This window comes from Pistacia vera, unplaced genomic scaffold, assembly GCF_008641045.1.
Source record: "Pistacia vera cultivar Batoury unplaced genomic scaffold, PisVer_v2 Contig42, whole genome shotgun sequence".
Lineage (NCBI taxonomy): Eukaryota > Viridiplantae > Streptophyta > Magnoliopsida > Sapindales > Anacardiaceae > Pistacia > Pistacia vera.
In genome coordinates, this window is record NW_022196246.1 from 80553 (window position 1) to 107867 (window position 27315).

A 27315-nucleotide genomic window follows, 5' to 3' on the forward strand; every position below is an offset into this window, starting at 1 on the left:
AATTTTCTAGGACCTGATCTTTCACCAGGCGAATATTAGTTTTTTGGAATGATTTCTTGATAGTTTGTTCCTGCTAACTGTTGATAGTAACCGGGTTATTGCTAACTTCTATTGGATTTTCTTAGATTCAGAGAAACATTACTACTGTTATATGTTAATGTCTCTAAAGATACAATGCAGTTCTGTGTTTCTGTTTTTCATTATGGCTGCTTCATAGAAGGTTTTGATGATCTTGTAGTGAGGGAGGGCTTCATTTGTACAATTTGTTCTTCATCAACTACCATTCTTTTAGCGAGTCTTCCTGCCTCAAAGAAGCGCTTTACTGCATCTTCCATGTACTCCTTTCCTTCCTTGACAGTCATGTCCTTTCCTATTTTTTCTGGGAAACTGGTAAAGATATTGTCTCCTTTTAGCACTGCCGCGAGTTGCAGTAACTCCTGTTGGAATTCACTAAGCTGCGCCTCTTCATTCGCCTCACCCGGCCTGATCTTGACTGGTGTCGGGAGTTGCACTGTTCAAATATGAGATCGAAATCAAATTAATTGCATTCAAAATATAATTTGAGTTAAATGATTCCGGTGAGGGTAAAGTGAGTAACCTGGGCAATCAGTTCTGGGTTCTGTCCGAGTCTGGACAATGCCCTCAAAGGTGCCAGCCCACTGATCCCTCTTTGTAAGAAATGAGGGCAGGTTGAAGAGTTTCTTGACTGTTGCCGGAATAGAAGAATGTTCATATTCCGACGTCTGATAAGGTGATCCATTAGGTCCATGCACAACTGCATTATCATATCATACAATTAGTCTGATTATCATCTCATATAAAACAATATCTCAAGTCTTTCGTAATAAAAATTTGTTGTCCTTCTCTATTGTCCTCATATTTAACTCAAAGTAAAAATCAGTCCATGTATAAATTATGAAAACCCTTTCATTTATACCTATCCACAAGCAAAGACCTATGTATTAAAATGTAATATTACAAACACAAAGAAAGTTTACGAAGATTTTTATATAAAGTGATATAACAGAAATTGAATAAATGAGTGAATTTGATGAGTTTGACTCTTTGTATTCACTCTTTCACTTATTTTTTATCACGTCATTTTGTATAAAAATCTTTATAAGATTTATATGTACGACTAGCATTATTGATGTATAAAAGCATTCTAAGACCGACTTCCTTTTTAGCAGTATTTCTTAAGGGACAAGCAAAACAAATACTGTCTGTGGAGAATCGAAAAATGCAACTTTGGATAAAATTTTAGGCAGATTTATGTTGAAAATTGAACACTCAACAGCAAACCCAACCAACCCATTACAGTAATGGGGATTTTAAAATGGGTGGATTGCTTAGCTTGAATGCAAAGTTGTTTTGACAAATTGAGGAAGAAAACAAAGTGGGGAGTCTTTTTCATCTAATCTTCTTATCTCCATTTATAAAAAAGTAGTGTGAAATGGTAGCAGCCTATTTCTTTTGACTTTGATGGAATCAAGTACAGACATGATCCAGGCATCCAGCTAGTGAGTAGTGATGGTATGATGTGAAATGTTAATTATTTTTAAATTCAATATCATAAATGGGAGCGTTTCTTAATTCTCACCTATCAGGTTTAATATAAAAACGTTTTCCCTTGTCACCCTTTAATATCGTTTTTGTTAATTTATTCCAAGGTTTTAAAGGGTAAAAAAAGAAAAAAACATATTTATAATAAACAATTGACATTTTTGGATAAATAATTGAACGTATTAGTGAAATGGTTAAAAATTTTAGCTAAACGATTAACCATTTTGATACTATTTCAATTCTTAAGTGTAATAATATCAAAACAGTCAACTATTCAACCAAAACTGGCAATCATTTCGACCAAACTTCTTACTCGAACAAAACATCATGTTATTTGACCAAAACTGTCAAACCTTTTTTGCCAAAACTTATAATTGTCCAAAAATGATAATCGAAAAAGTCAACCATTTATACAAAATGTATTTTCTTTTACTTCCATCGTTATATTTAAGAGGGACTTGAAGAGGGAAAACGTTTTTCACAACCAACCTTAGTTACGACAATATAATTAAAACCCTAAACGAGAATATAATTTATCATATCGTAAATATATTTAACTTTTTGTAAGGTAAAAATGTACTTACCAGTGCCTTTTTCAATCCAAGGCGAGACCACGATGGTAGGAACCCGAACCCCTAGCCGATCAAACTTGAACAAAAACGGCTCCGGCCCAACAATCCCATCAGGACTAGGGACCCCACGAACAGGCGTAGCCACATGATCAAAAAACCCACCATGTTCATCATACGTGATTACAAGCAAAGTTTCATTCCACTGCGGGCTGGCCCTCAGAGTCTCATACACCTCCTTCACAAACATCTGTCCCTGATACACATCATGTGATGGATGGTCATCATTTGCGGGCTCAGTTTTCGAGTCCGTGTACCGCTGCTCCACCACGACGTAACCCGGAAGCTTGCCTTGTTTTGCATCTTGCTTGAAGGACAAGGCATAGGGGTGAAATTTTCCAACGTATTTGACCTTTCTCAGGTTTCTATAGAACAATGTGGCCGGAATGTTTTGGTAGTATATTCCAAAGTTTATTCCGGCCGCATCGAGGTTCTCGAAAATTGTCCTCTGTGGGTAGCCTTTGATTAGCAATGACGGAATGTTGCTTGTAGCACCCGCTGATGTCCCCGAGTGGACGTATAGTCTATTTGGTTGTGTCGATGAAGGCACCGATGCAAACCACCTTGTACACATAAAATGGATATGCCATCAATAAGCTACCTACAAATTGACCGATGTATATATATATATATATATATATATATATATATACCGTCAACCAGTACAGAACTACAGTGGCAATATTGGGATGGTTTCATTAAATGATAGCGACTCTCCCACATTCCAATAACGAATAAATACATAATACTATTGTTAGACTCTTACTTGCACGGCTTATTAAGATAAAAATAGATCCATTTCTCAGTGTAAATATTATCTTTACTGTGTAATTATTATGGCATTTATGAGTGTCAGCAAGAGCAACAGGTGTAAATAACTTTGCAGGAGAAAGAAGATTCAAGAACCACCACCTGTCAAACACTGCAAATTCTGAGACAAGAGTTTTGTAGACGGCGACCATGTCAGGATCAAACCCGTTCATGACATTCAAAGACATGTTCAAGGAGGGATCCATGGCGAAAGCTTGCTGAACAAAGCCGTTCATGGGCGGGGGATCAGCTGACGTGTCATTAGAACCGAATATCTGCTCCCTAATGGCCTGGAAAGAGTGGCCGGGATCAGGGTCGACGAAGTGAGCCTGGTTCTTGAAGAAGAAGCGGCGAGAGTTGGGGTCGGAGGATGATAATGGGTTGGATTCGGAACCATCAACACCGTCGATTTTGGGGTTGAGTTTCTTCATCCATCCGATCATGTGATCGAAGGAACGATTCTCCATCACTAAAACGACCACGGTTTTGATTGGAGTTGCATGGAGATGATGGAGGAGAAGAAGGATAAAACAGAGACAAAAAATGGAGTGTCTTCTGGTAAACATTATTCTAAATTTGTTAAAATAAAACTCTAAAATGAGAAATATATATAGCAATGGAGATAGAGATGAAGGAGAAGGGTTGATGGGAAAGGGGTTTGTGGTGGAAAGGGCAAGTGTGTTAATGTTAAAGGAGGTGGACTTTGTCCATTAGTTGGTTACACTTCCCGTGACATGTATAAAGATTTTTTAAAAGAAGAGATTTGAAATAGATAAGGTTTGGGATTTTTAACGATGGAGATTAAATTATAGATCAGAAACTCCGGTATCCCGATGAAAAATGTCAGGGATTTTCTATAATATTTAATATACTAGGGGTGCTTAGTTTTTTTTTTTTTTTAAGGAGCTAAAATCAGAATAGAAACCCACGATTCCTTGAATTTAAAATCAGAATCAACGATTATGGTTCTTAGGTACTTAGAGCTGAAACCTGTAATAACAATTTCGATTTCAGTTCTGAGTATCTTATAAAATTATATGACCTTTTAAAAAATTTTAAAATGGTAAAAAAAACCCTTACAAACTTATAAATACCCTTCCACCTAGAACTTGTTAACAAAAATAAAATTATAAATTATAAATTCAAAATTACAAATTCCATTACATTGTAAAGATAGATTCTCAAAGGTCAAACAAACTTACTTTAAATGTTATGAAATATAAATATAAATGTATTCACATTACTTTTTCTACAAAAGTTTTTATTAACCCCTTACTCTTTAATTTTATTTTATATTAGTCTCGGTTTCTGGTTCAGGTTTCTAATTATAAGAACCGGAACCTATCCGTTGATGGCCGGTTCTGGGTAAGAATCGGAACCAAACCCCGAGTATCTATCGGTTCGATTCTAATCAATTCTTTTGAACATCCCTAATCCTGATGGTAATAAAGAAGGAAGTCTATAACAGGACAATGTTGGGTGATATCATATCACATTAACCAAGTAATTTACGTATGGGAGGATTCTATGTATAACATGAACAATACATACGTTAATAATAAATCATGTTAAATGTAAAGATAATAATGGTAGGGCTAATTTGAGTTGGATATACATAATTATAATAATCACATTGTTTATAATGATATTTATGTGTGAATTTTCATGTGCGAGGCCTGGAGGATATTAAAAAGGCTAAGAATTAATGTGAAAATGACAATTCACAAACAAAATAACATCACATTAATAAAGTTACTGTTAAATGATGGTGAAACTGAAAGTGACATAACATTGCAATTATTATTTATGTGATATAATTGAGATAGTATCTATACATTACATCAACTATAACTCAACCAAAAAATCATGATGAGTATGACAATATCAATTTCTTAGCGTATCCTCTACGCTACCCACAAAATTCAGGTATATTCTTTGCCTTAACAAACTCCTTTACATGTTTATGTTTTGTAGCTCACAGCCTCAAACTAAAGAATAATGAAACTAACCAAAATGATACTAATCCAAGTACTAATTGATGTAACAGATCTTTCTTATTGTCAGCTCCCCGAAAACTAAAAAAAAAAATTTCCAAATTTCAATTGTTGGTACTTGGATTAGTATAATTTAGTTAGTGCACATAGCATTACTCCAAACTAAAACCCTAAATTCATGCTTTTCAAATCACGTATTATCAAAAATCTAATTTTTCGAATAGTATATCACGTATCATATCGTATCGTAGAATTAATAAAAAATTTCTAAAAATTAATATCATTCTAAAGATTAATTAAAGAATTTTATAGTATTACTGACTTTAAATTATGGTATTACGAAATCAAAATTAATCACAAAATTAAGAATCTATATCATTTCTAAGATTAATGTCAATATATATATCTCCACTTGTATTATTATTATCATGCAAAATAGATAACACATATTCTTCTTCACTTTCTCTACGCAAAATGGGTAAATTTGGATAGATTTTAATTAACCGGATTGGGTGACTCGGATTAGACCTGAATTTTTTTTGCGTTTTGAGCCCAAATTAATAAAGTCGTATTGATTTGTATCGATACTTTTAAGGATACGAATAGATACGTATCGTATCGTATGATACATATTAATGTATCAAAAGGTTTATGATACACTCTTTGATACGTATCGTTAGCAACCTGTATCGAATTATATCGTAGGATATAAAACCATATCACAGGATACTAATAACCATGCCTCAATCTCTTGCTCTCCTTGCCTTAAAACCCTAATCAGTTAACATTTCAAAAAATATGATCTCATGATTATCTAATTTCTTTTGTTATGGTAAAAACAACTAAAGTAACAATAATGATAGGGACACCGTGATTCTTACACCGAAATCTTGTATCGACCTACATGTCCTATGACTCACACCACACACGTTTTACGTTATTAAATTTTTTTCTAGTGAACGACCGTTCATCAAATATGGACGGTCGTTCACTTATATGGACTCCTGTCCATATTATATAGACGGGGGTCTATTTACTACGGACGGGTGTTCCCATTAAAAGGACGCCCGTCCATCAATAAATGGAATAAAAAATATAAACAAAACTTAGAGACAGCCGTTCATAGGTTATGGATGGCCGTTCATAAATATTCGATGGACACGTCCATTAAAAATTAAAAAACATTTAAGGATGACCGTTCATAATTTATAGACGGTCGTCCCTTAATTTTGGACAGACGCCTGTCCATAATAAAAATTTAAAAATTTAAAAAAAAAAAACTTTGGACGCCTATCCATAAATTGTGGACGGACATCCCTTACGTTTGGATGAACATCCGTAACTCTTGTTTGAGGTTAATTCTTTAGTAGCATGGCTCAAAATTGATGCTTTTCTTTGATTTTGATTGGCCTTTGTCTCCTCCCCACCTTTGTTTTGAGGAACTCAGACAGCTAAACTAGAATGTCATTTGTATGATGTTGTTATGAATTTTGATGAAGCAGGTTTTGTCAACTGATAGAATTGTATTTGTAAATATTTTTTGCAGGGGATGGGAAATCACCGTTGAAGCTAGCCCCAGCGCTAGGTAAAATAACTCTTTGATCAGCCTTTATAACCATGAAAAATTCTGATTCAGACTAGTGTTAGTCAGTCCATTGATGTCTCTGGATCATTTGAAATTTCTTTGCTGCAAAATAAACCAGCGCGAGACGCCCATCGAAACGTAAAGGACACCCATCCACAATTTATGAATGGGCGTCCAAAGGTTTTTTTTTTTAATTTTTATATTTTCATTATGGACAGGCGTCCCTTATTTGTGAACACCTGTTCAAAATTAAGGGACAACCTTCCATAAATTATGAACGACCGTCCCTAAATATTTTTTAATTTTTAAAAACGATTGTTAAACGCCCGTCTAATATTTATGAACGACCATCCATAACCTATGAACGATCGTCCCTAAGTTTTGTTTATATTTTTTATTCCATTTACTGATAGACGAGCGTCATTCAAATGGGAACGCCCGTCCATGGTAAATGGACTCCTGTCTGAAATCCATATAAGTAAACGGCCATCCATATTTGATGAACGGCCCTTCACTAGAAAAACATTTAATACCGTGAAACGTGTGGTGTGAGTCACAGAACACGTATACTAGTACAAGATTTCGATGTAAGAATCCCGGTGTCCCTAGCATTATTGCTAAAGTAAAATAGACACAAGAAGTCCAATTTCATCAAACAAATTTGACCAAACAATAATACACAAATATAACCCAATCATATAAAACATGAACTCAGACATCAAACATAGTTTCACCATTGACACTGGAGGGAGTGTTATTTCACAAGCTTATTTAAGATGATGAAGAAGGCAACCGCGTCTACTCAACCTTCGACCTCAATAACAAGACAGATGACGATGCTAATAAAGAGTAACTAAAATAACATGAGTTCTTTTTTTTTTTTGGTTTTTTTCTTATCCGGAGGCAACAGACACTTGTACACATTATACCTTCTGCTCTTCTTGAATTATAAACCCACCAAACCAGCCAACTTCAGATACCCAACCAAGCATACCTGGGAATCAGTAGATGACCCCTGATGCTATAATCTTGCATACAACTGGTTGAACGCATTATTATATTATCAGTTGCCTGCCAACCGAAGATGGTAGCCACAACTTCAACATCTTTGACCATTACAACAGTTAAGAAGCATAGTGAGTACACCCATCTTTTATTTTAACCACTCCTTGAGACAAGCTTCAAAACCAATAATGATCATATTTAACACAATTCTATTCTCCATCCCACGTAACCCGATAAGGCATTACTTCTTACAAACTTCTCACCATAAGATGTTTCAATATTTCTCTTCCCCAGCCACAAGAGCTCAGTGAAATCTGTATTAAAAAGAAAACCAACAAAACATATGTGAATATGAAGCTAGAAACAGCATATGAATATAAAAGTCTCCAATGCATATGCATGCATCAATGCACACTGATAAACACATTTACTCGTTAATAAATTATTAAATTTACGATACTCACTTCTGTAGTAGCAAGTGCCTGCAAAAAGCCAAGGCCACCAATGCTCCAACAAAATAAAACTCAACACTGACAAGGCTTCACAGTTGGAGTTTGAACATGGTAGCAAAAGAGTGCAGGTACATCCACCAGAATCATTCTCAATAACTTCAAGAACAAAAAAATTATATACATATATTAGATTAGAGAAACTTCTAGAAGTCAAAAGTTAAATTTATCAACTATGAAATCAAGTAGGGTGTAAAATAATTCAAAATAATTTAAAAAAAAAAAAAAAAAGTAATGCAGTGTCAGATCACTATTAGCAGACATCTTACCAGCTATGCTTTCAACTGATATCACACGAAATAACGACCGGCCCAGATAGACTGTCCTTGATATTGCTCAGGCAGAGGAGCAAACTGCTGGTTTCCATTACCGAGTTGCTGTTGCTGTTGCTGCAGCTGCAGCTGCTGTTCATGCTGTAATTTTAGATGATCAAGAGTTTGGAAATCCTGCCAGCCTATCTGTTTTTCAACCTGGAACTGCATCGCTGGAGCTTGTTTTCCAGGAAAGGGAAAGCTGACTGTCCCAGTCACACCATTGCTGTTACCAATATACTGAGGGTTTGAATGAGATGGATAATTGATGGAACTACCAAGGCCTCTCGTTGACGATGGCAACTGATATCCATCCAACCAGCTGTAATCATCCATCAGTGCATTCTCGCCAGTCAAGTCTGAACCCGAAATCGGTGCTGTCACTTGTTTGGAAGGAACAGAGCTGAAGCCAGGTGGAGGTCCAAGATGCCGAACAGGGCGGCTAACTGGATTTTTCCTCTGGCCTGCTGGCAAAGCTGATGAAGCTTTTACAGCCAAACTGTCAAAAGTAATTCCAGAAGATGCAACAGCATCAATCTTGGGTGGTATCATAACTTCTGGCCCTTTCAAATGACTGTAGAACAAACTACTAGTACCAGCATTAACAGACTGTTGGATTGGAACCAGCCCAACGGCTGGAAGTGAAACGCCTATATTTTCTTGCAAATCATGTTTCACAACATGCCCATTTTCTGAGACCCTCAAACCTTTAAAGCTATTAGCAAGAGAAGCTTCTTCTTCCATTAACCGGTTTGAAGCATGCAATTGAAATGGCTGGAGCTGCTGAGGTAGAATACTAGCAACAGATACAGGTATTTGAGAACTATTATCAAAAGTAGCTGGCTGGCGAATGTTATCTATAGGAGCTGAAACAGGTCCTCCATACAATTGCAGATTACCTGCAGATGCACTATGACCAGGCTTCAAGCCATCAAAGGACATCCAGTTTGAGCCAATCACATCAGCTCTCTTCTCTGTCACTACTGGCTTAAAAACAATCACTTCATCCTCCTCTTCCCCATCCACGTAAACCTGTGGGTTCGGATGCACAACACCCAAATTCATCTTTTTCTCAGTTTGATTTTCTTGCAGCATATCATTTGATTTGGACATGTCTGGGTAGGAGCTGAATGTTACATCATCTGAAGGCTCAACACCGACAACAAATTTCTTCACTCTTGAATCAAAACAGATTGTTTTTTGGTCAACAGTAACTACATTTGCCAAAGCCTTCCCAGCAGCTAGAATCCTTTTCAGGCGGGCTTTCCTTTCCTTATTGCCATCACCTCCAAAGGAATGTTTCCTTGAAAAATCCAAGATAGTCTGCGCAGGAAGAAGAGGCAAGAATCCTCTCAACTCAAAATCCTCCCACAATGCCAGTCGGTTTTCAGTTTCCCCTTCATCATATCTGCTCATGTTGAAAAAACAAGTCATGTCCTCATCATCATCCATGGACATTGGCCCAAGTGACAGAATCTTATTCAGGAAGGATATGCACTGATTCCAAAAATGTTTTCGGACAGCTGCCTGCCTCTCATCATCATCACTGCCGGCAGCAATCTCTGGACAGCAAGCCAACCACTCAACAAAAACAAGAACACCAGGTAACAAACAACTTGAAGATGGATCCCTCAGCTGAATACATCTCTCTATTACATGCCCCATTAACTCAAACACAGCAGTGAAAGCATTCTGAAGCAGCGCGGCACGCTGTACAATTTCTGCATAACTCTGATTTTCAGCTTCCTTCTTCAAATTATGAACTGTGAATATAAGGATGGAGATGAGTCTAACAATAAAAACAGCATTCTCAGCTGCATCTGATCCAAAGCTCAGCTTTTCCTCTGGTCCAGATGAAAGAAGCTCACATAATCCACTGCTAACAAAAGCAAGAACTTCTGCAAATGTCTCCAGACTAGCAATAAAAGTAATAGTAAGGACAGTCTCAAAAATGGTGTATACTGTATATAATATAACCAAAAATAGATTTCCAAAGTATAAATACCTTGTACGTGTGAAAAGAATGCCATTTAAACGCACAAAGCGGGTGCAAAATGATTTGAGCTTCTCCTGTACACTAGGCACACTTTCCTTCACAGAACTGGCCTCCATGTCAGTTTCTTTAGATGCAAGTTTTGCTTCACCTTTCCCTCTTCCTTTGCGTTGATGCTCCTTGGCAGTAGACAATTTAACATCCCCAGACATCTGAGAGTAAATCTGACGGTTCTGCCACAAAAATAAGGGACCAAATAAGTAATAATATAATATAATAATAAAATGAAGATTACTTCATGAATATTAAAATAAAACTCAAGACATTTGCACAAAACAACTAGACTAACCATGCACATGAAGTTTCATAGTACACAATGTACTCAATACTAGGATATCCACAGAATCATGCCATTGAAATTCCAACAATGAAACCTGATATATGCTAGCCCACTACATATTTATCATGCTTCTGCTCATTTATTCAATGCAAGGACAAAGGTATCAGATACCATAGCAATCTTCTATCATGTAAGAATACCATCTCAGATATAGTTAATGCTCAAAACTTTCTTGTCCAAATAGTATGAATATCATGAACTTAAAAAGAGGATTAACGTTTGTCAAACACCATGCAACTTCCCCTCCCCATATACGCTAGGATAGGAAATCTTGCAAAGAATTATCGGAGATCAAGACACATCAAAACACGCTTTATCAATCAAATAATTATCAATGAAACAACAATGCCTATCAGTGTCCACAATTCAAAGGTCATGATGGGAAGACATAATAGATGACATAAAAGATAAAACAGGTGATAATCTACACCACTTTCACTGCTCCAAATACAATCAAGATAAAGGGACAATGACACATGTGACTGAACACACAAAACACTCTGTAAAATTTTTTTTTACACTTCCTCCAAAAAAGCCAAATCATATGCATATTTTTATCCACAGAGATATAAACAATCAGTGAACAAGCAGACACATCATCTGTACAGCACATTGTCTAGCTAATGAAGAAAATACCTTCTCAAACAATACAATCAAGTTATCCCTTGCAGTTGTACAGGGGGTATCAACAGCCAAACTCCGAAAATAACGATAAACAACAGCCAATTCATCGCCCGAATAAGAAGCCAATATAGCCAGCTGTAAAAACACAAGTATATCACAGTAAAAGAACCAGCGGACAAATAAGATAATTCGAAATCATACAAGAAAACTTATGTCAATAGAACTTAAATTTCCTTATCATAGAGAAAAAAAAGATAATCATATTGAAAAAGAAAGCCAAACCTGATGATGGGGGTTCCCACTTGAGGGCACAAGAGATGCAGATTGCAAATAGTAACTCGAAGCTGCTGCATATTCACGAGATTTGGAATCACCCTCCCCATATAATCCTTTGTATCTTGCAAGGTCACCCAAGTATATCAGACAACGGTGACAAGATACCAAACCTTTCTTCACCTCAGCAAGTTTCTTCCCATCTTTGTCCATGGTAATTCGATTCTCAGAATCCTCAGAAAAATACCCCAAAGGAAGCCCATACTTTGCTCTGATCTTCAATATAAGTTCATGATAAAATCCAGTTGCTTCTGAAAGAAAGGTTTTGAACTGCAGTCTAATCTTTGTAACCCGATCAGGTCGTGCAGGTACTTTCACACCCTGAGATGTGTTTGAGTTAGTGGCAGTTATAGCAGCACTATAATGTCCTCTCAGTTCCTCAATCCGTTTGTAATGTAACTGCCACAAGGCAAATTCAATATTGTGCTGCTCAGAAAAAGCATAGTCCTCAAGAATTATTGTTTCATAATTCTCACGCATCTGTTGCCAGGCATTGGGATCTGATGGGACACGTGCCTGGGCTGACTTCCGCCGCTTATTTTCCAACTCAATGTTCTGCATACAAACAAAAATCAAAAGTTGCAGACCATAAATTCATAGAAAGATGTTCTACAGATACAGATAGAGAGGGAGAATGAAGATAGGGGAGCATCCAAAGCATACGTTTTAACAACATCCAATGACATTACTAATGTCATTATGATTTAAAATCATTTAAAAAACAATCATAGTTAGAAATTGACGAGGAATAAGAGAATTAAACAAAATATACCTTTTCATAGAGACGCTGCACACGCTCCCTTGATGAAGGAGCAGACATTTTATCCATCTGCACAATCATCATCCATCAAATATTCGACCAACTTCAAATTACATTAAATCTGCAGAGCATCAACATACATCAACATCAGCGTAACTCCTAAACAACTTCCAGTTTCTACGAACGAAAACAAGAAAACCTAAAATATTAAAAAACAAATACACACGACAAAAATTCCTAAGAATAAAAGCTCCATTAAATTTCCCAATTCATAAAATCAAATCAAAATAAAAATCAATCTTTCATCATTTCGCGCTTCAAGAAAACCTAAATAAAAACAGCCAATAATGGTCGGTTATTCCGATTACCGCCTTACGTCAACTTCCAAAGACCGAAAAGAAAACCTAATTTTCTACGAAACCGAACAAACAAACTAAAAAAATCAAAAATCAAAGAAAAAAGTCAACAGCAAAATAAAATCCGATCCGCGATAGCAACCATAAACGAAAACACACGAAATAATAAAATCAGATCAATAAATTACAGAAATCTCGAACAAATACAAAAACAAGAAAAGAAAAAAAAGAAGATTAAAAAAAATAATTAGAAAAGAGAGGAACGGACCGAGTCGAATCAGATCTAGGAAGATGTGGAATCAGAGCATCGTCGGGAGGAGAATCGGAGCAGATGAAAGGAGATTGTTAGGGTTTGTTTGGTTTTGGAGAGAGAGAGAGAGAGTTGTGGTTTTGGTATTTGGTAAAATTAGGTTTCGCCAATTGGGGATGAGGTTTTTGGAGTTTCAATGTGTTTTCCTCCCCTTTTCCGTGGATTTCTTTCAGGCGGCGATTTGTCGAAACGGCAACGTTCTGTCTTTTCTTTTTTAATTTTTTTTTTTGGGTAAGTATATTTCTTTTTTAATTTAAAATAACTATTTTTAGTTTCTTTTTTAGAGAATTTTTCGTATTTTTAAATATTACAAAAATATTTTGTTGTCTTCTTTAAATTTCTAATTGTTAATTTATAAGACTATATAAAAAATATTTCAAAAAACTAACATTTATTAAAATTTTCTATTGAATTTTTTCATATATATATAAGCTTTATTCCATATATATATATATATAAGCTTTATTCCAAATTTTATAATTTTGGTAGTTGGAAAATGTGTGACATATAATATGTAGGTGGTGGGTTTGAATTATTTTTTACAAATAAATTGTTTATATAAATAATATAATCGCATCAAAATTAAATATTAGATCATATTTTTTATATGATAAATAAATTTATTTTTATGTTAAGAAATATGTGGAATTTTTCTATTTTTACCTAATTTTGTTGCTATTAAAAAGGTAAAATTTAAGTTGGAGGCTACAAATTTCTTTTTTTACAATTTAACCACTAAGATAATAATCAACCATTAATATAAGCTTTCATTGATTTTTTTTTTTTTTAATATAGAAACTTGTTTCTTAAAACAAGCATTAGGAAAAATAAAATGAAATTATATGTATTAATTGCTCATCAAATAAAAATGTAACATTGACGGGAGATTTGAATTAAAAATAATAATTAAGTTCTAAAATAACGGAAATCTCTATCTTTAATAAATATAATAATTAAAATTTTAAAATAGCAGAAATCTCTTATTATTATGAATAATTAAAATTTATACAAGAAGGGAAATTTTTATTATTTTAGAAATTGCAAGTTTTTATTATTCAATACAAGAGGAATTGTTGTCTTTTGACCCTAGATAATATCGTAGAGTCTACTCAACTTTGCTTACCTCGTGGGTTCCGTTGAAGGAGTCATTGAAGATCATGACCGTTCCAAATGTTTGACTTCTCATCATCTAGACGGTCAAAAGTTTATAATCAAGATGCTGGTCAGTTGGTGCTTTTTAATTGATTTATTATAAGGTTTTTGGGTTTTTTTTATATAAAAACTTCCAACCATCAAATTTGGATTAACTTCACATACCCTTATGTAACCGTTTTAATCTGAACAATAATGCTACGGATACCGGGATTCTACACCAAAATCTTACACCGACTTACATGTCCTGTGACTTACACCAGACACGTTTCACATTTAAAATTTTTTTCTAGTGAACGGTCGTTCATCAACTATGGACGAGCGTCCCCATTTAAAAGACGCTCGTTCATCAGTAAATGGAATAAACAATATAAACAAAAATAATGGACGGTCGTTCATAGGTTATGGACGGCCATTCATAGGTTGTGGACGGTCATTCATAGGTTATGGACGGTCATCCCTAAATAAAGGATGGATGCTCGTACTTTATTTAAATAATAAAATTTTTATAAACAAAACTAATGGACGGGCGTTCGTATGTTAATGGACGCTCGTCCATTATCAATGTTTTTAAAAAATTAAGAAAAATTTAGGGACGCCCGTTCATCAGTTATGGACGGCCGTCCCTTAATTTTGGACGGACGCCCACAAATAAGGGACGCCCGTCCATAATGTAAATATAAAAAATAAAAACAAAAACTTTGGACGTCCTTCCAGAACTTGTGGACGGGCGTCCCTAATGTGTAGACGGGCGTTCGTAAGGAATGGACGCCCGTCCATAAGGAATGGACTGCCGTTCATAACCTATGAATGACCGTCCTTTAGTTTTGGATGGGCGTCCGTACTGTAAATTAAAAGAAAAATTAAAAATATATTAGGTTAAAACACAAATTTGGGGGAAGTTTTTATAATTAAAACACAGTTGCGGTCTTCTTCTCCGTCTTCATTCCCCATCTACGCTCTTGTTCTTTGTCTTCCTCATCTGCGCTCTTCTTCATCTTCGAAGTTCTCATCTGTCGCGCTCTTTTTCTTCGTCGAAGATCCTCATCTACCATGGTGATTCTTTAAGTTCCTCATCTGCCATTATTATTGTAAGGTAATTAGTCACTTTGGTTTCTCAATTTTTTTTTTTTTTTTTTTTTTTTAAGTTGGATGAATGTGTTGGATTTGAAATTTGTGTTGAATGGAGTTGAGTTGATAAAGAGAAATCCAGTCAATTTGGTGGGATTGGTTTGTGTGATTGATAAATAAAAGTGTTCTCTTTTGAGTGTTTTTGGCTTAGAAAAAGCTTACATTGTGTTTACTACAGTTAGTATAACTTCAATTTAGTACCTATCATAATAACAGCTTAATTTAAGAGCATATATGCAGATCATTGACGTGGCGTCAATTTTAGATTTGGATTATGATATATGTGATCACGCATTTCAGTTGTTTAAAGATTGTTGTTCAGCAACTTGTTTGAGGAACCGAAGCGTTGAGGCTCTTGCCACTGCTGCTCTTATTCAGGCCATTAGGGAACCCAGAACCCAAAACTAAATAGGGATCTTCGGTGGGCTATTTTGTGATTTCTGCAAGTGTGTTTTAGGGGCTGGTGGTTGCTGCAGTCCCCTCTTGTGGGGATGTTTTTGTGTTGGCTAGGCTAGGCTGTTTTGGTGGTGCTTTGTGGAAATGTCTGCTACAGTTCCCTCTTGTTTTTGTTGGTTGTGTGATCTGCTCTCTTTGAAGGCAGTTTGTATACGCTCTTATGACTGGGTTTTTTTTTCCTAGTAACTTAAATAAATTATATATGCAGCATTTTTTTTATCTGTTAGAGCAACTTGTGACAACTTTGATAAGACATAAAGAATAGAAATGAGCTATTACAGGCTCGTATTCTTGTTTAAACGCGATAATGGGTAAAACTAAGCTAATACTGAGGTCAATGACTAGATGATCCTAATCTTATTGATAGCATGGATTCAATAATGGATGATTTTGTTTTTTCTGTCATGTAAATTGAACTTGCATGAGTTGGTTGGGTGCAGTACTACAAACTTGATATCAGCTGTGAGAACAAAATGGTTTGGTTTCTTTTTTCCATGATATAGACTTCAACGAATTAGAGGCATGAAGGCTTTTGTTTTGTTTTGTATCTTTTTTATTTATTTGTTTTTAAGGTTAGGACTTCACTAATCGCCTATATACCTACTAGCTTGTTAATTATATGATTATGTAAAACAAATGATGTAGAGAAATGGTATGGAAATGATCATAATTGAATTTTGAGGCATAGTTAAGTAAAAAATGTTAGTGATGGATGGGGACATGCTAGTTTATCATTTTGTGTTTCACAAAGATCTGGATACACAGTGAGCCACATGTATGGCATAACTTACTATATACACCAGAATAGTATAACATGTTGTATAGCCAAAAAGAGTTGAAGCCACAAATCAATTATGGATTTTTTCATAAGCAAGGGTGAGAATATGTATAACTTCTATATACTTGGATTTAGTATCTTAAGAATATAGAAATTTGTGGGGGCATGAGATGTGTAAATTTGGCAGTTTATTATTTGGAATTTGTCATTTATATTTTGGGCAATACTTTCAAACCTAATTGACAATCTGTTTATAGATCAATATCTGTAATCATGTCATCCATTTAATGGGTTCTGAAACGGGATAAAATTTGATCATTTAAGTGATGCTTTTTTCTACTAACTGGATCTCTACTTACTGAAATCTTTCATGTGATGCTGTTGATTAAATAAGTTCCTTGTTTCAAAGTTTTTACATTGTCTTATCTACAGACTAACAGTAAGGAATGATGATGAATTCAGTTATGATTGATTATGATGATGATTTTTTTAATGTATACAGGTTTTAGAAGAAATCAGAAAATGGCGAAAGCAAAAAATACAACCATTCCTCATGAAGGCACATTGTCATCTACAATCCAATTTCGAGACTTGCGACATAAAAAACAATACGAGGAGGTGTCGAAAAGAGATATTTGCCTTGGAAGAAGTTTGGATTTAGGACTTATAACAAGTTTAGGTTTAGGTGATGAAATGAATGGTTGGATTAATAATTTGAAATGTGACTGGTTGGTTAGTATTAGATATGATGGATATAAGCATTTGATCTATGAGTTTTTTGCTAGTTTGAAGTTGTGGAGATAGATACTAATGAATTTCCGACATGTACAATGTTTTTTAGATTAAAGAATCAGAACTTTGTAGTGAGACCACAAGATTTAGCAACCTAGATAGGATTTGATTTTGAAGGTTTGGAAAACGTATCTAGAACATGGGATTCCAAACAAGCTTGGATTGATGTTTCTGGGATAGGGACTTACCATCCACATAGGTGTAAATCTACAAAGTTAAAGAATCCTGCTATAAGAGTATTTCACATATATCTGACTTACACATTTAATGGTAGGAAAGAGACAAATGGAAATGTAACGGTTAAGGATTTAATGTTCATGGAAGCAGCAGTAGCAGGGAGGCAAGTAAATTCAGCGAAGTTATTGATTAAGAAATTGGGAGAGATTCAAGTAGAAAAATGAGAAATATATTGGGGGATGCTTGTTACGTTAATATGTGAGAAGTTGGATATTGAGATCACCCCTAATGATGCAGCAAATAAGATTAAGTTTTCTGCAAATAATGTGTTGAGAGATGTGACATTGAATAAAATGGGTTTGATTAAAAAGAATACGGCAGGAGAATGGTTTGTGATTAGGGATGAAAGCATACAAAAGACGAGAAGAAGAATTGGTATAGCCCGTGAGAGTGCATGCGGATGAGGGCTATACCCAGAGAGAGAATACACTCACATGGCCAAGGGTTCTGAATCCATGCATCAACCGAGTCCGATCGACATGATTAAGAAAGAATAAGAACAGAAGAAAAAGAAGGCATAAAAACAAAAATAGAAGAGAAGAAAGGAATGCATTCCTAGCATTACTGCATGTGCATTGTTTCATGACTCTATCATGATTTGTAAGAATAAGAGAGAAAGAAAGAATAATAGAGAGAGAATTAGTAAGAGTAGTACCGTGAGAAATAGAAAGAAAGAAGAAAATAGAAAGAATAAGAGAAGAGAAAAAGAGGAGAGTAAGGAAAGAATTAAAGAGTGATGCACGGGGATAACGGAGTAGAGGATTTACTTACTAAGCATTTGTGTCACCCCGTTGTTTTCTATATTTTTGCTGGAAATAGGTGAGGATGCGGTCGGATGGACGTCGGCAAGCGGAGAGAACTGGCACACTGTCCCATTAGATAGTTTTTGTACATGTTCTTTGTACAATGTAAAGAATGTATATATTAAGTAAAAAAAATTTGGGCAAACTATTTCTATTAATTAACATATATTTTATTAAGTATATTGTATGAGAATATAATAGAAAGAAGTCTTACAGTAAATCCTCTACTCTTTCCATCCCCGTGGCTTATCTTAGAGTTCTCCTTACTCATTCTCTTCTTCTTCATTCTCTCTGTTCTTTCTCTTCTTCACGTTTCTAGTTCTACCATTCTTTCTTTTCTTCAACTCTTCTATTTCTTCTTTCCTCTGTTCTTCTTTTTTTCTATTCTCACTACCATGATGGAAATCATGGTAACATGCAGAATGAAATGCACATGCAGTAATGCATAGAAATGCATTTCTCTTTCTTTTCTTTTCTTCTGTTTCTTTTCTTTTCTTTTTCTATTCTTTCTTGCGAAGCTTTCTTATTCTTTCTTATTCTTTGCCGATCCGACTCGGTTGATGCATGGATTCTGAACCTGGTGTGAGTGAGTATAGTCCTCATCACATGCACTCTTGCGGACTGTACAAATTCTTCTTCTTCTTAGGCCACTCAATTAAGGGGCGTGCAGTAAGAAATTCTTCTCGGTACAGCCCTCATCCACATACACTCTTACGGGCCGTACAAATTCTTTTCTTCTTATACTGCTCACTTAAGGCGGCGTGTATGTGGGAATTCTTTTCTGTCACCCACGGGTTCCCCATCGCAACAACCTATCTTTTCTCTTCTTAGCACTTTTCTTCCTTTATTCTTTAGTGCTTTTCTTTCTTTCTCTTTATTCTTTCTTTAAGTTAATTCTTATACGTATGCAAATATATGCATGTGGATGGCTTATGCTTATAATTCTTGCTTAAGTGCAAATATGTAATGCAAATATGCAATGTTGCACAAAATTAAGTTTCTCTACTTATGCATATGCTTCTCTTAGACATTTCATCAACATTAAGCATACATACTTAAATTTTACTTCAATTATAATTCTCCTTTTTTTAAACAATCCACAATTGGAGAAAACTCCCTTGAATCATCACACATCCTGGCTAGGAAAACACACTTCAAATATTCTATTCAAATTCTCTCTAAATTCAACCAAACTTCACTTGGTCACAATAATCTCAATCCACTTCTCATGGCTCAAATCTACTCATCACAAGCCATCTACTCATTAATAATCTCATCCAACAATCAATCTAAAATCATAGCATATACATGCATATCAACACATTTGATGCTTAAATTTAGTTAGGTTGGATTTACTTACCTTATGCTTGAGTAGTTCCACAAAAGCTCTTTCTTTGGGACTTGTCCTTCTTTCAAACCTCTTGATGCTTAGGATTAACCCTATCAAAAACCAACCAAAAGCCCTCAATTTTCTAGCAAATTGGATGAAGAGTTGAGAGAAATGGAGAGTGGAAGTGATATATGGGGTGTAGAGAATAGAAGGGTTATGAGAATAAACCCTTAGTAGCTATATAAATAAACATTCTTTCCATTTTCATTACACTTTTGGAAATTCCATCCTTTCCCTTTAATTCTTTACAAAAAACCCGATTCCAATGCATTCTCCATGAAATTCTTACATTTCACTCCCCACTTTCCTGCTAATTAGGGTAAAATGGTCACTTACCCCTATGGAAATTCCTCTAGAAACTTCACAAGAAAATCAGGGACTCTCACCCCAGCGAAGATTTTTCTCGCCTTGGCGAAAAAAATAAAAGCGTACGTCGCCGTGGCGAATTTATTCTTCGCCCCGATGAAGTCTGGACTTCCCAACTTCGCCAAGTGTTCACCAAATTCAGGGCAACCACACTACAATACACCCCTACCAACTTAACTAAGGGCTAACCAAAAACATTTAAAGGCAATTAAACACATATAGTGACGTACCTCAAAGTGGGCATTACACCGTTCATCGTAAATGGAATAAACAATATAAACAAAAATAATGGACGGGCGTTCATAGGTTATGGACGGTCATCCCTAAATAAAGGACAGGCGTCATTGTTAATGGATGCCCGTCGATTAACAATGGTTTTAAAAAATTAAAAAAAATATGAGGCGCCCGTTCATCAGTTATGGACGATCGTCCCTTAATTTTGGCTGGACGCCCGCAAATAAGGGACGCCCGTCCATAAGTAAATATAAAAGAATAAAAAAAAAACTTTGGATGCCCGTCCCTAACTGTGGATAGGGTCCATATGGGGGGCGTCCCTAAAGTGTCGACGGGGGTCCGTAAGGAATGGACAGCCGTTCATAACCTATGAGCCGTCCTTTAGTTTGGAGGGGTCCATACTGTAAATTAAAAGAAAAATTAAAAATATATTAGGTTAAACACAAATTTGGGGAAGTTTTAAATTAAAAACAGTGCGGTCTTCTCTCATCTTCATTCCCCATTTGCGCTCTTGTTCTTGTCTTCCTCATCTGCGCTTTCTCTTCTTCAAAGTTTCATCGCGGCGTCTCCTTCTCGTCGAAGATCCTCATCTGCATTATTTTGTAAGGTAATTAGTCACTTTGGTTTCTCAATTTTTTTTTTTTTTTTTTTATGTTGGAGAATGTGTTGGATTTGAAATTTGTGTTGAATGAGTTGAGTTGATAAAGAGAAATCAGTCAATTTGGTGGGAATGTTGTGTGATTGATAAATAGAGGTGTTCTCTTTCTTTTAATATAGAAACTTGTTTCTTAAAACAAGCATTAGGAAAAATAAAATGAAATTATATGTATTAATTGCTCATCAAATAAAAATGTAACATTGACGGGAGATTTGAATTAAAAATAATAATTAAGTTCTAAAATAACGGAAATCTCTATCTTTAATAAATATAATAATTAAAATTTTAAAATAGCAGAAATCTCTTATTATTATGAATAATTAAAATTTATACAAGAAGGGAAATTTTTATTATTTTAGAAATTGCAAGTTTTTATTATTCAATACAAGAGGAATTGTTGTCTTTTGACCCTAGATAATATCGTAGAGTCTACTCAACTTTGCTTACCTCGTGGGTTCCGTTGAAGGAGTCATTGAAGATCATGACCGTTCCAAATGTTTGACTTCTCATCATCTACACGGTCAAAAGTTCATAATCAAGATGTTGGTCAGTAGGTGCTTTTTAATTGATTTATTATAAGGTTTTTCGGTTTTTTTTTTATATAAAAACTTCCAACTATCAAATTTGGATTAACTTCACATACCCTTATGTAACCGTTTTAATCTGAACAATAATGCTACGAACATCGAGATTCTACACCGACTTACGTGTCCCATGACTCACACCAGACACGTTTCACGTTCAAAATTTGTTTTCTAGTAAACGGTCGTTCATCAACTATGGACGGTCGTTCACTTATATGGACGGGAGTCCATTTACTATGGACAGACGTCCCCATTTAAAAGACCCCTGTTGTAATAACTTCTTTTCTACTAGTATGCTTAGAAAATATACTATGAAAAACATACATATGTAAAATATAAAAAGTAGATGGGTTCAAATTTTTTTTTCTTACTTAACATATAATTCTTTACTTATAAAATATTATTTTGTACATAGCAAAATAACATATACAAGAGCTTTGATAACAGTGGACAGTAATGCCATTTCTCTCCACTTCTCAACGTCCATCCAACCGCTTCTCACCTATTTCCTGCAAAACATGGAAAAACAACGAGGTGAGCACAAAATGCTCAATAAGTAAATGTAATACCCACTTGAGGTACGTAGCTCATGTTTGTTCATTTTTCTCTTAATGTTGATTGTTTGCCCTTAGTTAAGCTTTGTATGTTGTTAATATTGTTTGATTGGCCCTTAATTGAAGTGATGTGTTGGTTTGGTTGAGTGGTTGCCCTGAATTTGGTGAAGACATAGCGAAAATTTGGAGTTACAAACTTCGCCGGGACGAAAAAGAATCTTAGCCGCGGCGACGTAGGTTCTGTAATTTTTCGCCAGGGTGAAGAAACAGTCTTCGCCGCAGCCAAGAGTCGACTGAAATTCTTCATGAAGGTTCTAGAGAATTTTTTCATAGGGGCAAAGTGACTATTCTACCCTTAATTAGCAAGAAAAGTGGAGAGTGAAATGTAAGAAAATTTCATGGAGAATACATTAGAGTTGGGGTTGTGATTGCAAAGAATTAAAGGGCAAAGTTGGAATTTCCAAGAAAGTGTATGGGTAAAATGGGAAAGAGTGCTTATAATATGAGATATTAAGGGTTTAGTCTTATAAACCCCCTCATTTCTCTTCTTCCACCGCCACTTCCATCCTTCATTTTCTCTCAACTTTTCACTCAATCTTCCAAGGATTTTGAGGGCTTTTGGTTAGAAATTGATAAGGAGTTGGTCCTAAGCAACAAGAGGTAAGAATCCTTGCTCTAGATATGAGTTTAATTTGTGCAAGGGTAGAATCATTATTAAGTTTATGCTTAGAGTTTAAGAGGAAGCTTGAGCCCAACAAGAGTAGAGAGTTTTAGTGGAAACTACTCAAGCATAAAGTAAGTAAATCCAACCTAAGCTAAGTTTTACGTGATTGAATGATGTGTAGAGGTTGTTTATATGAAACTTGCATGAATTCTTTATGCTTGAGATGAGTAGATGGAATTGTTGTTGAGTTTGATGATGGTTCATCGTTGGTTTTTCCACCATGAAAAGGGTTGGTTGTGTTGATAGAATTTAATGGAAGTTTGGATGGATTTAGAAAGAGTTTGAGAAGAGTATTTGGAATGTGTTTCCTTGGCAGGATTTGTGATGATTCAAGGGAGTTTTACTCCAATTTTGGATGGTTTAAGAAAGAAGTAGAATAATAGTTAAAGTAGAGTTTATGTATGCATGCATGCTTATTGTTTGATGAAATGCCTAAGGGAAGCATGAGTATGAGTAGAGAACCTTAATTTTATGCAACATTGCATATTTGCATTTCATGAGTGCATTTAAGAAAGAATTCTAAGCATGAGCCATCCATATACATATATTTTTATATGTGTAATAACTTAAGAAAGAATTATAAATTGTGAGAGTAAAGCACTCTAAGAGTAAAGAGAAAGAAAGAATAAGCACTAGAGAATAGAAGAAAGAAAAGTGCTAAAGAAGAGAAAATATTAGGTTGTGCGATGGGGAACCCGTGAGTGATGAACAAAATATCCTCGCATGTACGCCGCTTTCAGTGAGCGGCCTAAGAACGAGAAGAAGAATTGGTATAGCCCGTGAGAGTGCATGCGGATGAGGGCTATACCCGAGAGAGAGAATACACTCACATGGCCAAGGGTTCTGAATCCATGCATCAACCGAGTCCGATCGACATAGATTAAGAAAGAATAAGAACAGAAGGAAAAGAAAGGCATAAAAACAAAAAATAGAAGAGAAGAAAGAGAATGCATTCCTATGCATTACTGCATGTGCATTGTTATCATGACTTCTATCATGATTTGTAAGAATAAGAGAGAAAGAAAGAAATAATAGAGAGAGAGAATTAGTAAAGGAGTACCGTGAGAAATAGAAAGAAAGAAGAAAATAGAAAGAATAAGAGAGAAGAAAAAGAGTAGAGTAAGGAAAGAATTAAAGAGTGATGCACGGGGATAACGGAGTAGAGGATTTACTTACTAAGCATTTTTGTGATCACCCCGTTGTTTTCTATATTTTTGCTGGAAATAGGTGAGGATGCGGTCGGATGGACGTCGGCAAGCGGAGAGAACTGGCAACACTGTCCACCATTATGATAGTTTTTGTACATGTTCTTTTTGTACAATGTAAAGAATGTATATATTAAGTAAAGAAAAATTTGGGCCCAACTACTTTCTATTAATTATACATATATTTTTATTAAGTATATTGTATGAGCATATTAATAGAAAGAAGTCATTACAGTAAATCCTCTACTCTTTCCATCCCCGTGACTTATCTTAGAGTTCTTTCCTTACTCTATTCTCTTTCTTCTTCATTCTCTCTTTGTTCTTTCTCTTTTCTTCACTGTTTCTAGTTCTCACCATTCTTTTCTTTCTTTCTAACTCTTTCTATTTCTTCTTTCTCTCTGTTCTTTCTTTTTTTCTTATTCTCACTACCATGATGGAAATCATGGTAACATGCATGAATGAAATGCACATGCAGTAATGCATAGAAATGCATTTTCTCTCTTCTTTTCTATTTCTTCTTCTGTTTCTTTTCTTTTCTTTTCTTTCTATTCTTTCTTGCTGAAGCTTTCTTATTCTTTCTTATTCTTTGCCGATCCGACTCGGTTGATGCATGGATTCTGAACCCTGGCCGTGTGAGTGAGTATAGTCCTCATCTACATGCACTCTTGCGGACTGTACAAATTCTTTCTTCTTCTTAGGCCACTCAATTAAGGTGGCGTGCATGTAAGAAATTCTTCTCGGTACAGCCCTCATCCACATACACTCTTACGGGCCGTACAAATTCTTTTTCTTCTTATACTGCTCACTTAAGGCGGCGTGTATGTGGGAATTCTTTTTCTTGTCACCCACGGGTTCCCCATCGCAACAACCTATTCTTTTCTCTTCTTTAGCACTTTTCTTCCTTTTATTCTTTAGTGCTTTTCTTTCTTTCTCTTTATTCTTTCTTTAAGTTAATTCTTATACGTATGCAAATATATGCATGTGGATGGCTTATGCTTATAATTCTTGCTTAAGTGCAAATATGTAATGCAAATATGCAATGTTGCACAAAATTAAGTTTTCTCTACTTATGCATATGCTTCTCTTAGACATTTCATCAAACATTAAGCATACATACTTAAATTTTACTTCAATTATAATTCTCCTTCTTTTTTAAACAATCCACAATTGGAGTAAAACTCCCTTGAATCATCACACATCCTGGCTAGGAAAACACACTTCAAATATTCTATTCAAATTCTCTCTAAATTCAACCAAACTTCACTTGGTCACAATAATCTCAAATCCACTTCTCATGGCTCAAATCTACTCATCACAAGCCATCTACTCATTAATAATATCATTCTCAACAATCAATCTCAAAATCATAGCATATACATGCATATCAACACATTTGATCGCTTAAATCTTAGCTTAGGTTGGATTTACTTACCTTATGCTTGAGTAGTTCCACAAAAGCTCTCTATCTTTGTTGGACTTGTCCTTTCTTTCAAACCCTCTTGATGCTTAGGATTAACTCCCTATCAAAAACCAACCAAAAGCCCTCAATTTTCTTAGCAAATTGGATGAAGAGTTGAGAGAAATGGAGAGTGGAAGTGATATATGGGGTGTAGAGAATAGAAGGGTTTATGAGACTAAACCCTTAGTAGCTCATATAAATAAACATTCTTTCCCATTTTGTCATTACACTTTCTTGGAAATTCCATCCTTTCCCTTTAATTCTTTACAAATACAACCCGATCTCCAATGCATTCTCCATGAAATTTTCTTACATTTCACTCCCCACTTTTCCTGCTAATTAGGGGTAAAATGGTCACTTTACCCCTATGGAAAATTCCTCTAGAAACTTCACAAGAAAATCAGCGGACTCTTCACCCCAGCGAAGATTTTTCTTCGCCTTGGCGAAAAAATAAAAAGCGTACGTCGCCGTGGCGAATCTTATTCTTCGCCCCGATGAAGTCTGGACTTCCCAACTTCGCCAAGTGTTCACCAAATTCAGGGCAACCACACTACAATATCACCCTACCAACTTAACTAAGGGCTAACCAACAACATTTAAAGGCAATTAAACACATATAAGTGACGTACCTCAAAGTGGGCATTACACCCGTTCATCAGTAAATGGAATAAACAATATAAACAAAAATAATGGACGGTCGTTCATAGGTTATGGACGGTCATCCCTAAATAAAGGACAGGCGTTCATATGTTAATGGATGCCCGTCGATTAACAATGGTTTTAAAAAATTAAAAAAAAATTAGAGGCGCCCGTTCATCAGTTATGGACGATCGTCCCTTAATTTTGGACTGGCGCCCGCAAATAAGGGACGCCCGTCCATAATGTAAATATAAAGAATAAAAATAAAAACTTTGGATGCCCGTCCATAACTTGTGGATAGGCGTCCATAACTTGTGGATGGGCGTCCCTAACGTGTCGACGGGGGTCCGTAAGGAATGGACAGCCGTTCATAACCTATGAATGCCTGTCCTTTAGTTTTGGACGGGCGTCCATACTGTAAATTAAAAGAAAAATTAAAAATATATTAGGTTAAAACACAAATTTGGGGGAAGCTTTTAAAATTAAAACATAGTCGCGGTCTTCTTCTTCATCTTCATTCCCCATTTGCGCTCTTGTTCTTCGTCTTCCTCATCTGCGCTCTTCTTCTTCTTCAAAGTTCTCATCTGCGGCGCTCTCCTTCTTCGTCGAAGATCCTCATCTGCCATTATTATTGTAAGGTAATTAGTCACTTTGGTTTCTCAATTTTTTTTTTTTTTTTTTTTTTATGTTGGAGAATGTGTTGGATTTGAAATTTGTGTTGAATGTAGTTGAGTTGATAAAGAGAAATGCAGTCAATTTGGTGGAACTGATTTGTGTGATTGATAAATAGAGGTGTTCTCTTTCGAGTGTTTTTGGCTTGGAAAAAGCTTACATTGTGTCTACTGCAGTCAGTATAACTTCAATTCAGTATCTATCGGAATAACAGCTTAATTTAAGAGCATATATGCAGATCATTGATGTGGCGTCAATTTAGATTTGGATTACGATATATGTGATCACGTATTTCAGTT

The 27315-nt window shown here is 35.4% G+C and overlaps 2 protein-coding genes across 3 annotated transcripts; both read right to left on the bottom strand.

Annotated features, from left to right (window-relative positions):
• Positions 1 to 126: 126 nt before the first annotated feature.
• Positions 127 to 3695, bottom strand: LOC116142802 (non-specific phospholipase C2). The gene is made up of 4 exons (XM_031428208.1): positions 3105 to 3695; positions 2148 to 2755; positions 599 to 775; positions 127 to 511 (listed from the first exon to the last, which is right to left on the bottom strand). Exons 1-4 carry the CDS (start codon positions 3566 to 3568, stop codon positions 201 to 203), a joined length of 1560 nt encoding a protein of 519 aa, XP_031284068.1. The 5' UTR covers positions 3569 to 3695; the 3' UTR covers positions 127 to 200.
• A 3562-nt stretch (positions 3696 to 7257) lies between these two features.
• On the bottom strand, positions 7258 to 13317 carry LOC116142801 (protein SMG7). 2 transcript variants are annotated; one of them, XM_031428207.1, is made up of 8 exons: positions 13141 to 13317; positions 12529 to 12585; positions 11706 to 12311; positions 11436 to 11558; positions 10412 to 10632; positions 8365 to 10321; positions 8051 to 8194; positions 7258 to 7900 (listed from the first exon to the last, which is right to left on the bottom strand). In XM_031428207.1, exons 2-6 carry the CDS (start codon positions 12583 to 12585, stop codon positions 8386 to 8388), a joined length of 2943 nt encoding a protein of 980 aa, XP_031284067.1. In that variant the 5' UTR covers positions 13141 to 13317; the 3' UTR covers positions 7258 to 7900; positions 8051 to 8194; positions 8365 to 8385. The 2 variants fall into 2 exon arrangements, with proteins under 2 accessions (XP_031284067.1, XP_031284066.1); XM_031428206.1 differs by having other exon boundaries at positions 12529 to 12637.
• Positions 13318 to 27315: the final 13998 nt, after the last annotated feature.